The sequence below is a fragment of the Misgurnus anguillicaudatus genome, chromosome 11 (assembly GCF_027580225.2).
Source record: "Misgurnus anguillicaudatus chromosome 11, ASM2758022v2, whole genome shotgun sequence".
NCBI classification, from domain to species: domain Eukaryota; kingdom Metazoa; phylum Chordata; class Actinopteri; order Cypriniformes; family Cobitidae; genus Misgurnus; species Misgurnus anguillicaudatus.
Genome location: NC_073347.2, coordinates 27,859,176 through 27,873,389, shown reverse-complemented (window position 1 = coordinate 27,873,389; position 14,214 = coordinate 27,859,176). Strand labels below are relative to the sequence as shown.

General features: G+C 37.9%; 1 protein-coding gene across 5 annotated transcripts in view; it reads left to right on the top strand.

Annotated features, from left to right (window-relative positions):
• The window catches only part of map4k5 (mitogen-activated protein kinase kinase kinase kinase 5), a 40,482-nt gene that overhangs the window by 19,195 nt on the left and 7,073 nt on the right, over window positions 1-14,214 (top strand). For 2 of the 5 annotated variants that reach the window (XM_055170451.2, XM_055170450.2), the window contains exons 10-25: window positions 2,738-2,869; window positions 5,430-5,492; window positions 5,637-5,718; window positions 5,895-6,014; window positions 6,378-6,456; window positions 7,283-7,341; window positions 7,473-7,540; window positions 9,874-9,918; window positions 10,008-10,050; window positions 10,154-10,370; window positions 11,000-11,091; window positions 11,176-11,217; window positions 12,303-12,387; window positions 12,924-13,003; window positions 13,085-13,145; window positions 13,743-13,860. In XM_055170451.2, coding sequence (XP_055026426.1) covers window positions 2,738-2,869; window positions 5,430-5,492; window positions 5,637-5,718; window positions 5,895-6,014; window positions 6,378-6,456; window positions 7,283-7,341; window positions 7,473-7,540; window positions 9,874-9,918; window positions 10,008-10,050; window positions 10,154-10,370; window positions 11,000-11,091; window positions 11,176-11,217; window positions 12,303-12,387; window positions 12,924-13,003; window positions 13,085-13,145; window positions 13,743-13,860 — 1,386 coding nt within the window. The remainder of the gene's footprint in view (window positions 1-2,737; window positions 2,870-5,429; window positions 5,493-5,636; window positions 5,719-5,894; window positions 6,015-6,377; window positions 6,457-7,282; window positions 7,342-7,472; window positions 7,541-9,873; window positions 9,919-10,007; window positions 10,051-10,153; window positions 10,371-10,999; window positions 11,092-11,175; window positions 11,218-12,302; window positions 12,388-12,923; window positions 13,004-13,084; window positions 13,146-13,742; window positions 13,861-14,214) is intronic. The other 3 variants (XM_055170453.2, XM_055170454.2, XM_055170452.2) reach the window with 3 other exon arrangements.

Genomic DNA, 14,214 nt, shown 5'->3' with positions numbered 1-14,214 from the left:
AAATACTCAGTATGCAGTGCGTTTGCGTATGTGTGCGGCGAATCCGTCAAGCACCCATTGCAGTGCGCTGCTGACCGCTTATTCTGCATATAAAACGTGCATGTGATTGACACTTTCTGTGAACACTTTTCCGCATAAACAATAGAACAAAGCATCATCTTTTTTCACAAAACAATATATTTTAGATATTATTTGACAGACTAGTAAGTGTGGATTAAGGATGTTTAAAATCTCTAGCCTGGTTGTCATGATCTGAATGGATCAAATCAGCAGTTTTGCAATGCTTTATTTATCTCCACATATATCATAAATAAAAATAAGCAGAGTAACTTTGCAAGTCTACCCTTCCACATTATATATTTCCTACTATGTATGTATATAATTTCCAAATAATAAACGAGAGTATTCAACGACAAAAAGCGTCTCGTATGGAAATAAATCCTCACAATATTATTATTTCTCAAAACTTTATGACAAAAATAAGCAACTGTATTCCTACAGTTATTCAAAGATGCAGACATTATTCCGCATATAATTTGAATATTATATAAAAGTATTCATTTAACGGGACGTTTCATATGGCAAATAAATATCCTCACATTAACATAACAGCATAATGAAATGAATAAACAGACAATGAAACAGGATTGAAATATAAATTGTATTATTATTACCGGAAAAAAGCAATATTGCTAAAATAATCTCTGAGGTAAATGCGTCAAAAACGCTGTTACCCGCACAATAAGTCTAAATGAGCAATAACAGTGAAAAAAAGCATTATTAGGCCATGTCTCAAAACTTTATATGACAAAATATATTTAAAATTAATGAATACTTACAGTTATTCAAAGATGCACACATTATTCCATATTACTCCCGTTTAGGAGCACGTTTGTCTCTGGCCTCGCTCTGTTATGTAATAGATTGACAGGTGCGCATCTCTGTCTTTCAAACATATATAATTTTGTAATTACTACCTTAGGAAAATTAGCCATGATTTTATCATTGTGAAAATGTTTTTTTTTTTTTTTGCAGATAAATAACGATTTGTATTTCCGCAATTTTACTACAAATAACATGGTTATGGTAGGCTATATTGTGGAGTTGGAGACCATAGTAAATTTGTGTCTACTGTTGTTTTACAACAAATAAAAACTAAAAGACTATGTTAGTATAATTAAACAATGGTGAATGGGGCTCACAAAACGCACGCTGTTTCACACATACTCTGTATGCGGAATAAGTCAAGTTAGCGCTGAGGTACCTGTGCATCCCAGTCAGTCTCCTCAGAGCGGCTGTTTTCGGCGGCGGCTGGACTGACGGTCACCATGGGTTGCGGTCGCGTCTGACCCCAAAACATGTTTTTATTTCTCAAAAAAAAAAAATCAGTAGACTGGTGCAGAAGTTTTATGCGAGTTACTAAAGTTAGTTATTTTTCACGAGGCTTTAATGCCTAATTTGTTATAGCCTAATGTTAGGAAGGCTAATATCTTGCACTTTCTTCTGGCTTAAATAATTTTGAGTTACATTTTGACAAAACCTTTCAGATCTAAGTATTATGTTTTTGTTTAATTTAATGTTAAACATGAATCTGTTTTTTGTTTTTTTATTTTGGAACTAATGAGGTCTCTGTTTAAAAACGCTGGCTCGCAGCTGCAGGTTCCGCTGCTTTAGAGCACCGCACATGCACGCACATATATGTTTGAAACATAGTTTAACTGTCTGCCACAAGTTGATCTTGTAATAAAGGTCTCATCGAGGAAAAACACGCTGTATATGTGTATTCATTGCATTTTTTAAGTATAAAGGTTAAATAACAAATTTTATTATAAAAATATTAATGATTAATCGATAGTCGATCGTTAATTCTCCCGACGATCGACAAAGATAATTTAATCGAATGCCCATCCCTATTGGAAACTGCAGTGTATAGTAAGTTGTGTCTGCCAACAATATGCATTGGATATTTGTTGTATGTGTTTTTGTTTTGTTTTGGTTAGGTTTGTTATGCCAACCGATATGTGTGTTTTAGTGGCGAGGCCACATAATGGCTAGGGTGGCACTGGCCCACTCAGATTGACGGCTGGCGCACCCAGTCAGAAGGGACACAAGATATGTTTATGGAAAAACAGAATAAATCCCATATGAATTATAAACATTTTAAAAAGCAGAAAAAAATGTTTACAGCCTGGGACAAAAATAGTTTTTGGTCTGTATAGCTAATCTTGCCCTTCATGACAACTTTAAGGGGGGTTTTGTGTGAGCATATCAGTGAACACCCCTGACCACTTGGTGAGTTTTACGTCTTTGTAAATGAAAGTTTAATGCATTTTAGGAAGGATTGTTCCAGTGTACCTATACACCAATTGTAGAGGTGGGAGGTGAAACAACAAACACCCGAAAATTCTCGGAGCAGCCGCATATGTCGAAATTTCAGTCAAAACTGTTCTATTTTATCATAAACAATCTGAAAACAGGGCTTTAAGTGTAAAATACCGAACTTGTCCTTTAAGCTTCAAAACCGATCTTCAGAAACCTATGGGTGACATCACGGACACTACGTCCATCTTTTTTTACAGTCTATGAGTCCAACCTATTTTACAGAGGTCCACTCAGTTTAAAATTTCTGGCCTTGCCACTGGTGTGTTTATATAGTTAAATTAGTATTATTGTGCATGTATGTGTATTTTAATCTATTGTCTGATGAGGCTGTGTATGCTTTTGTATGTGTGTGTAGGATGGCTCCAGAGGTGGCAGCAGTAGAGAAGAATGGAGGTTATAATCAGCTGTGTGATATTTGGGCTGTTGGAATCACATCCATAGAACTGGCAGAACTACAGCCTCCCATGTTTGACCTACATCCCATGAGGTAGACGCATACATTCTTAGAGAGAATTTAGCATGTTTAAACCAAACATACAGTTTGTTTTTAGCCAACATAAACATTAAAGGGCACATATTATGCAAAATCCACTTTTACAAGGTGTTTTGACATAAATTTGTGTCGGGAGTGTGTAAACATAACTAGGAGAGAGTGGGGCACAACCTACTCTAATGCATTTTGGTTTTGGCTGCATTCAAAAAATATTTGAGTTTGATTCATTATGTTTTTACACAAGCAACTCGCACATCTCTGCTATAAATTACCATTTGGGGTTTGTTTCTATTGCTTACCATTCTTGGACAATTACACCAAATGTGACAGAAGTGCAAACGTTACAACTTACCCCATAGGTGGGGTTAATTGTAACAGGCAGGGGGTTAGTTGTAACCCTGGCTAAAAATTTAGTTTGCAGGCAAATATTTCAATACATTTTTGTCTATATACTTGAAGTGGATATTGTTTATATATCTGTCTATAATAGACAGGTGTCTATACTGTATTCATTCATCCAGCTCTTTTCTGACAATTATTAATGGATACAAATGTCTAAATATGACCGAAAAAGCAGCACAAAACATTTTTTTATATGTGACCCAATCTGTAAATCCATACTAAAGTCTCAAAATCAAATTCTGAGATAATGATCATCAAAGTCTGATTTTAGCCATTTATTTCATTATCTTTGACGGGACCTTATTCAATCAATATTAAAGATATGAACAAAAATACATTTGACACACGATTTTTGATAAGACAGGCACATTTATTTTGTTGGCAGCCAGCAATAATTTGTGTGTTGCCTATTTAAAGCAACGGCAAGAATTACGCTAACGTTAGCTGTTGTCATATGGTAAGTGCTGAGGGGTTAGTTATAACACGGCGTTACAATTAACCCCGCTGGGTCAAAATATTTTCAAGCCCACCAAAAAAGTTGCTAAGAGCTGCAGACATATTTCAAAACAATGCTATGTTTTAGTCAACAAGACACTGATTAATATGACATGGCATTGGATTTGGTATCTTACACACCCAACTTAGAAACCGAAAAAAAACCTATGATGAAAAATTTACTTACATGCCACCAAAACACACGTTCACCAATAACTCTCTGGAAAAACATTATACATTTCCAATAATTTGCGGGAGATCGTCTTTTGGCAGCGTGAAAAAATACCGGAAAAACTAAACGCTTTACCTTGTGCAACAATGTAAACAAGCCGTGTTATAACTAACCCCATGTTAGTTTTTGCCCCGCGCACCCCTTCTACCTAGAAAAAAATCCACCCTCTCCTTCTTATTTAATTCCCATCAAACCAAAGCAGTCTTATTAGACATGCTGTTTTTATTTTCTTGTTAATGTGATGTCACACAAACAAAGCCCCACCCACAGCCAATGACTGACTGGTTAATTTTAAACCAAAGCTTTTTTAAAGCTCACGTAACACACGCTGTTTCTGCATTTCTGATGTTAATCTGGAGTACCTATGGAGTAGTATGACATCCTTTATATCTCTGAAGAGTCTTTAGTTTAATCAGATTTATAAAAGAAAGATTAGCTTTACCGAATCTTTCCGATAACATACGAAAAAATGAAGAAGGAGGAGTTACTACCGCAGGAGGAGCGAGTTTTAACTTATGATTCACTACATGTTCGTGTCATTTATATAATATACACGCGCCTATTTCCAACATAAGACAGAAGTCTTACTTACCACGTGTAACTCGTCATGACCCGGTTCTGAAAATCCACAACATCAAACACACACGCAAAACTCCGCTGCTAGTCCGGATAATAAACTATATCCATTGTTTCCATAAGGCTGGATGTCTTCTCCTTACATCCAAAAACACACTTCTTGTTGTGCCATTGTTGACTTTTGAAATTAAACAAAGCTGAGTGGCGTGATAAGCTGTTAGCAAGCGCTAGCGTCTCCCGCTGACTGACGGCTGGGCGGGGTTTTCCGGGGGAAGTTTTCCGGCGGAAGCCCATATAAAGAAGTGATACGTATCGAAAACCCCTGAAACGTCAGTTAGAACTGTAATCGAAAAAAACTAGCCGAAACTTGTACGAACCCTGGCGAAGTGCATTCGGCACAGAAATACTCTGAAACACGCCCAACTGCAGTTTTGACACTTTGCCTACGGTTAGCATGAGGAAACAACTCTATAACTGTGTTAATTAGTCAGAATGCTTTAAATACCATTAAACCCCCCCTTTAAATGTGTTTATTAGCACATTTTAGCGCTAATGCGGCTAAATATACTATTGTCCCAGACTGTATTCACATGAATCAGATCTATTTTTAATTTGCATTTAAAGGGTACACACATGAAAATAGCACTCTGACCCAAATAGGGGCATTTTGGACATGCTATAATAAATGATCTGTGGGTATTTTGAGCTAAAACTTCACAGACACATTCTAAGCACACCTAAGACTTATATTTTGTAAAAATAGGCATGACATGTGCCCATGAAATTACCAGCATAATCTCACATCCTTTTTTTATGTTTATATATCTTTCTCTTTGTGTGTATGTGCAGGGCTTTGTTTCTGATGTCTAAAAGCAACTTTCAGCCACCCAAGTTAAAGGACAAGACCAAATGGTGAGTTTTTTGGCCTGTTTTTGTATGTGTACAATTTTAATATGTTTGCTGTACACCGTACAAAAACACATGTTGTGTTTTACCATTATAAACATCAGTCTCTCTCTCTCTCTCTCTCTCTCTCTCTCGCTCTCTCTCTCGTAGGTCTACTGCTTTCCATAATTTTGTTAAAATTTCCCTCACGAAGAACCCTAAGAAGAGACCAACAGCTGAGAAACTGCTAACGGTAAACATATTCGTTGTCTCTTCATTGCATATATCTCTGTGTGTACATTACTTACTTATCTCTGACTTAACTTATTTATTGGTTAATATTTTGTGTACATACATTGAAATATACATGCCTGCACACACCACAAGCAACCTCATCATCTGTGTTTGTTTGTTTGTTGGTGCGTACAGCACGTTTATGTGGCTCAGACTGGGTTGACTCGACGGTTAGCTTTAGAGCTGCTAGATAAGATGAACAACCCAGATAATCATCAATCTCCCTACAACCAAGGAGATGAAGATGACCTAGAGGTAATGGACACGGCTCCTGTGTAAAGAGAGATTGTGTATGCAAGTTTATTCATGTATGTGTAAATGTGTGAGTGGTGAAAATGTGAAATTATGTTTGGTCTGTCTGTTTGTAATAAAAAAATTCAAACTTGAAGAAATATAACTCAAAATTTAAAAGTTTTTAAGATAATAAAAAAAAAAATGGTGGTGATTGTGGTAGGTATTTAAGTGTGTGTGTGTGTGTGTGTGTGTATACATATATATATAGACATGACACAAATGTATGAGAGTGAACGTAACTAAATGTGTGAGAATATGTGTGAAAGAAGTGTATGTGGTATAATGGGTTATTTGACTGTGTTTTGTCTCTTTGTGTTCGGGCAGCCACTCGCGGAGCGTCACACCATTCGCTCGACTCACAACAGGAACTCTCGTGCTGAAAAAACCCGGTCACAGATTAACTGTACGTGGACCTGTCAATCACAGGCCTGAGCGTGATGATAATGTTGATGAGTATTGTCCTGAAAACACACCATATCTGGTTACACATCTGTGTAACTTATCTGTCAAATGAGAACGTGTTTTCAGTGTGTACATACACTATTAGTCAAATAGTACATTACACCCACTCATTCTTTGCAGTTATAGTAGAATTATTAATACTATAAAATCAAATATTTTTTATAAAATAAGCATCTTTAAAGGAGCCACCCTTTGTTCAGGTTACAGCTTTGAATATATAGGACATTTGCTTAACTGAAGTATTCAACACTTATTAACTTTTCCTTTATTTTCTGGCCCATTTATTTAAACGATTTTATGGTTTGTTAAAGTAATACATGCATAGGTGAAAATGATATCTGGAAAAGTTATTTGAAGCATTAAAGGATTAAGGTTATAAAAGTCTCTTACATACCCACAAAACGTACACGGATACTCTTTGTAGCATCACTTTTGTAGTATGTCCACACAGATAATCTGTTAATCTACCTTTACATGTTTCGTGTGTGTGTGTGACCTTGATATGTATATGTGATACACATTCAGGATACACATTCGGACTTTTGTCTGCATAACTCCGAGTACTACTTGAGCCCCCTTGTGGTGGAAATTTGTTAGTGCCATATAAGATGTGTACAGTGTGCATACTGCAGAATGCTACAGATGAAGTATTTAATAAGTAATGGTGACATTATTTATTTTGGCGATGCCGTTGGTGGGTCATGCCCCAGTGCAGTAATATGATCTTTTTTTAGATGTGTAAATAAATTTGTCTTTCTTTGTTTCAGTTGACAAGCTCAAATTTGAGCCCCCAATGAAGAAGGAGACCGAAGCGAGAGACGAGATGGTGAGAAAATCATCCACTAGTACCCATTCAAAGAAGCTGCTTTAATATAAACAAGTTTCCCGAACATACAGTCACAAAAAAGTTAATTAATGCAGCGCTGTTAAAATGTTACTGATCCTCTATTTTTATAGGACGTGACTAAAGACAATAATTTCTCTTCCCCCTGGAGCCCATCTGTAGACGGCCCCATCACCTCCAGGTAACTTTCATATGGTCTTCATTATAACTTAGGCTGCCCGCATGAAACACCTCCAGCAGTCGCTTTCCTGTACTGCCACCGTCATTTCTGGCGTCCACAATTAAGCACTTCCTCTTTCTCCTTTCTGCAAACCTTCTGCTCGTCTTTCAGTAAAATCTCATGTGAGCTTTGCTGTCTGCCTGCATTTCCCAATACTATGTTTGTTCTGTTGTTTTTTTCCTTTTGTCTTTCCCTCTGTGCACTCCTCTGCTAAAGGAGTCTTCTGAAGAGCGTTGAAGAAGAGTTATTTTTACGGTAATGACGTGTGTTGAATTTTTAGCCGTAGGATCAGAGAAGCAAGATCAAATTCAGGTCTTTACATTGAAAATTGCACTGACCTAACCAGGTGCGGCACAAAAACAAAAATTACGCCGCAGAGTTACAGGTTGTTCATATGGCAGGTACAGCATGCCTCTATCAACTTCAATGTCATGGGTTCGATTCCCAGGGAATGCACTTAGGGATTAAATATACAGCTTGATTGCACTTTAAGTCTCTTTGGATTAAAAAAAGGTAAATGCTTGAAAAAATAAAACACAGTCACGGACAAAACCTATTTGCTGTTTAATATACAGTTATGTGGAGCAGACCTCAATGTAAGTGTCCCAAAATACCAAGTGATCATAAAATTGTTCTGGTGTAGAAGAGACTATAAACTATATTGAGACTATAGAGACAGAGCGCAGCGCGTCACAACCTGAAAACCACGCCCACCGGGGGGGAAAGCAATCCAACAGTCTCCATTGACTTTGTATTGCAAAAGGCCGCCTCCTTGTCATTTCTGGCTTATAACAAAAAACTGAATAATGCCTAAAAGCTGCTTTGGGACAATATGTACAGCTAACAAGCCAAAGAACACAGAAATAAATTTTTATAAGCTGTCGAGCCGTAAAACCCAGTCTTTAAGGAGAATAAAGTGGATCGCCGATTACGTTTCCCCCTATTGGACGCAGTTTTACTAATAGGAGTACTATGAAAAGTTGCCTGTTTCCATTTCTGTGTCTAAACGCTCGTTTTTTGAAGTCGACAGCTTATAAAAACTTATTTATTTTTTTTTTTGGCGTGTTAGATGTACACCTTGTCACACAGCAGCTTTTAGGTATTATTCTGTTTTTAAGTTTAATCTGTAAATAGGTTTTTATAGGCTGTCGACCCCTGAAAATGGGCGTTTAAAGACACAGAAATGGAGACAGGCAACTTTTCGTGGTGCTTCTATTGGTGGAGCTGCGTCCACTGGGGGGAGGCGTGGTCGGCGGTCCACTTTGTTCTCCTTGAGGGCTGGGTTTTGCGGCTCGACAGCTTATAAAAACTTATTTCTGGGTTCTTTGGCTTGTTAGCTGTACATATTGTCACACAGCAGCTTTTAGGCATTATTCAGTTTTTTGTTATAAGCCAGAAATGACAAGGAGGCGGCTTCTCGCAATACAAAGTCAATGGAGACGGTTGGATTGATTTCCCCCCCGGTGGGCGTGGTTTTCAAATTTGCATAACGGCGCTCTGTCTCTATATTGAAAATAATTTTCCAGCTCCCCTAGAGTTAAACATTTGATTTTTACCGTTTTGGAAACCATTCAGCTGATCTCCGGGTCTAGCGCTAGCACTTTTAGCATAGACCATTAGCATTGTGCCTTAAAAATAACCAAGCGTTTCAATATTTTTCCTATTTAAAACTTGACTGCCCCAAAATAGTCCCCTTGGTTACTTTCAATAGCAGGGGACTGTTTTCAGGCACTGCGTAATATCATTGCGCCTCCTGCAGGCATGTTACGGCAGCAAAATCCTTGGTTATTATGCCAGAATGAGAGTATAGCTCCTAGCCATATCTGCCTAGAAAATCGCAACTTTTAATTTTTCGTCCATCTTAGTAGACGATGTAACTACAGAAGAGTCAAGTTTTAAATAGTAAAAAACATTGAAACTCTTTGGTTATTTTTTTAACGCAATGCTAATGGTCTAATCAGATTCAATGAATTATGCCAAGCCATGCCAAAAGTGGTACCGCCAGACCCGGGGATCAGCCAAATGGATTCCAAAACGGCAAAAATCAAATGTCTAACTCTAGGGGAGCTGGAAAATGTGCGTGTTTAAAAAAAAGTGGAGTGTCCCTTTAACATAACCTGTGTTCCAAATCAGACAATTGTAATATTCAGACTCATTGTGGGATGTCTGGTTGTGACATGGTGTTACCTGGAGCAGCTTGAGGTTTATTACTGCAAAGAAAATTGATGATAAACTGCATTGTGATCTCCGTAACTCATGATCTTATTTTCTGTTTTCTCTGTCTGTTTCCGAAGGGGCCACATGGCTCCACTAGAAGATGTATTCGAGGAAGTTGATATGTAAGTACTTCTGTCACTTTTAGATGTAATAACAGATACGTCATGAGATGGTAAAAGAGATTAAAACCCACATTCTCTTTCTCTGTCAGCTCGACTCTTAAACAGGGAATTCCTCCACCTTTGCCTCCTAAGGTAACTATGTTTTTGTGTTTTTGTGTGTGTGCACCTGTCTACAGTATATATGCATGTTTTAGTTAGCCAGTTGCAGTAAAAGGCTCTTTTTTTGTGTCATCAGCCCTCACAGGCTCGACCCGGCAGCGTATCCGAAGAATTTGGTTTGAACGACGGCTCGCAGACGGTTCGAAGGTTACCAGGTTCAGATAATGGGCCGGCACCGGTGTCTCGCAGACAGAGCACACCTGAGAGAGGAAGCAACGTGGATCATAACCAATCCGATTACATGTCTGTGAGCGTAAGCAGCCCTGGTATGCTCTCGCACACTGCTGACCAAGGTAAAATGCTAATTTTGCATGCATTGTGTATGTACACTGCTTCCTTTCTCAAATACAAAAGCAAGTTTGTAGTCAAAAGTAATAGATACTTGTTGGTGCCGACATGTAATGGGAAAGCTCCTGGCTTGTTATCATAAGCCATATTAGTCCATTCTCTCTCCCATCTTTTCTGTCATGATATGTACTATCCTATTAATAAATGCCATACAAAGGCCAACAAAAATTTAAAGGCGGAGTCCATGATGTTTGAAAGCCAATGTTGATATTTGAAATCACCTAAACAAACACGCCCCTACTCCAATAGAATCTGGACCTTCTGTTGATAGACCGGCCCCACACATACGCAACCCGGCGTTTGATTTGATTCTATTGGCTATAAGTGTGTTTTGGTAGTCGGCCCGTCTCCTTTTCCAACGCGTTTTTCAAACATCGTGGACTCCGCCTTTAATGGATATTGTCATTATTGTAAATTAAACCCATCAGGGCGTTAGGATGATTATAATAACCGGTTTATCACAAAGATAATTACTAAGCATTGATGGGCATGAAATATTGTTCAAATTTTTAGGAAAGAAGACATGCAGTGATATAAGAGACATTAAAAATGACCTAAGTTTATCTCTCTACAGAGGAAGATTCAGATGGAGAGGTAAATGGAGATGTTACAAAGTCACCTCCCAGTCGCCCCCAAAGGAAAGAGAGAAGAGATTTCCCTGTATGTGTGCGTACATTTTATTTGCTACGACGTGTATAAATTTACAATGTAAAAATTTTTTGTGCTTAAATGTTTCTGGTCTTTTTATAGAAACCTGCTATAAACGGTCTGCCGCCAACACCTAAAGTCCTGGTGAGACACATCACATAAACTTATTGCATGTTAAAGGAAAACGCCACCGTTTTTCAATATTTTACTACGTTCTTACCTCAACGTAGATTGAATTAATACATAACTTTTTTCAATCCGTGCACTTAATCTTTGTACAGCGCGTTGTGAATATGTTAGCATTTAGCCTAGCACCATTCATTTCTTAGGATCCAAACAGGGATGAATTTAAAAGCCATACAATATAGTTCTCATTTTTATCTGCTTAAAAAATTGCCACGTTTTATTTTGTGCCCCCATACTTACTCGTGTAACTACTCATGTAACAGTCTTTAACTCTTTCACTGCCAGCGTTTTTAAAAAAAGTTGCCAGCCAGCGTTTTTCATGATTTTCACAAAAGTTTAATGCCTTCCAGAAAATGTTCTTCTACAAATATATAAACATACAATATACCAAATGAAAGAACAGACCCTCTGCTTTCAAACAAAAAAAAACATTTCATCCTACCTTCAGTAGTTCTTTTGTAATCAGCTTTTGAATATGGGTAGGTTTCTGCAAAAACACCACATTTTGAGCAAAAAGCTGAGATAATTGCATTTTTGTGACGGACTTTTCATAGAGATCCCATTCAGAGCGATCTTTAAAACAGACACGGACATGCAGCAGCTTGCCCTAGGGCAATACTTCCGGTTTTAAAAAGTTGCGCATAATAGCGGTATTGCGGAAAGACGGAAATACTCGTCATTGGCGGGGAAGCGTTTTCTCTTGATTGACGAGATATCTCGTCAATGGCGGGGAAAGAGTTAAATAGAGAAAACATGGAAGTGTTTGGTGGCTTCTAAATTCATCCCTGTTTGGATCCTAAGGAATGAATGGAGTAGGCTAAATGCTAACACATTCATGACTGTACAAAGATTAAGTGCATGCATTGAATAAAGATAGGTATGTATTCATTCATCTAAGTGGATGTAAGAACATAGTCAATTTAAAAAAAAATCTGTGGTGTTTTCCTTTAATATCCTCGTGTCTCCTATTCAGCCGCTCTGGCTTCTCTGTAATTCAAACTCCACAGGCTCATATGTTGTCATGTTTGCTTGTGTATCTGTAGATGGGAGCTTGTTTCTCAAAGGTGTTTGATGGTTGTCCACTTAAAATTAACTGTGCCACTTCATGGATTCACCCAGATACTAAAGGTAAAGGGTCTTTTTCTCTTTGTCATTATGAAAGTGTGCTGTGGGGCTGTCGTGATGCTTAATTTCAGCTTTCAGGAAGCTCAGATAACCCCAACATTTTACAGAAATCATAGTACGTTGTATTCAGTAAAATAATGCTGAGAACGTGGGTAAATATTCAGCTGAAGTTAATTTTTTTTCCTTATAAACATGGGCTCTAAACATGATTGTGGTAGCACTTTACATACTTTGTACTTACTGTGTAACTGTATGGAAACCAACCCTAAATCTAAATTGGCCCTAAACCATATTAAGTACATGTAGTTACAAGTATGTCTTTAGGATTTTTTGTAAGCGCATATACTGTAAAATAAATTGCAACCATAAATGGGTAAAGGGGTAAGGGGTGTGATCATGGACTCACCTGCATGAGTACCACAGATCAATGTGTCTGGAGGATATGTGCTGATGACTGCATCAGCCTTCCAAATGTAAATGCAATTCGAAACTAAGAGTTTAAAATGATGCTGTGTCTTGTGTTTGGTTGTGTATTTTAGACCAGTATCTGATATTTGGCACAGAAGACGGTATCTATACTCTGAACCTGAATGAGCTACATGAAGCCACCATGGAGCAGGTACAGCTGAAATTCTGATCTGTAACCTCTAACCCCAACCATGTCTATAAACGTATAACCTGCCGTGTTAATGTGTTTCAGTTGTTTCCACGGCGATGCACGTGGCTTTACATAATCAATAATAATCTGATGTCATTATCAGGTGAGTAAGAGTCACGGGAGCAGCTCACGCTGGTTTCTTAAAGGGATAATTCACCCCCCCCAAAAAAGCATTTTGTGTCATAACTTCCTCATCCTTATGATTCCAAATCTCATTGTACTTATGTCATCACTATATGGGAAAATGTTGGGAACATTTTTTTTTCATTTTTGGGTGAACTATTGCTTTAAATCTAGTGCTCTTCTGTCTTTCTGTTACTGAGAATCTAAGCAGTACCTACATGATCCCTCTGTCTTTCTATCTTTCTGTCTGACTCTGTTCACGGCTGATTTTACTGCTTGCTGCTCTTACGTCTAAATCACCATAATCAGAAGGTAAACCCTCTGTCTTTTCATTACACATGTCCTCACCGCTCATGTCACACCACCTCTTTGGCCTCATTCTGTCACTGATTTTACCTTATGCATACTACACAGCCCAGCTTTGCTTCATGCAGAAAATCCTGTTTATTTCTGCACTGCTCGATTTTTCATGCTAATCAGCATAAATATGAATTGTGTCATACTTGTGATATCCTGTGTGTAGTATGCATCATATCCTGCGTGAAGTATTTGTAAGATGTGTTTTAACTCTCGTTTAAAGGGAAGACGTTTCAGTTGTATTCCCACAATCTGATTGGGCTGTTTGAACAGCTCAAGAAACCAGGACTGGCCACTCAGTTCCACACCCACAGGTTCCCTGACAAGATACTGCCCAGGTACACACATAAACATATACCGTGTGTCTCAATTCGTTCCCTAGCTCCCGAGGTCGTGAATCAGATATCGTGTACACAGGTTCGGGCACTGGTAAGGACCCTAGCTCACTTCACATTGGGACAATGTTCACTTATTTTTCTATCACGTGGCTGCTTAAGCGCGTTGTAATCACTCACAGCTGTTACTCATCAACAACCAGGAAAACCAACATCTCTCTGACTTGATTTTAAAAACAGTACATTGTGAAAAATGCTGTCATTATTCTCTTACATATCTGTGCATAAAATTGGAGGCATAATTACATTTTAAATGTAATAAATATATTTACAATTTTAAATAAATATTATTATTTT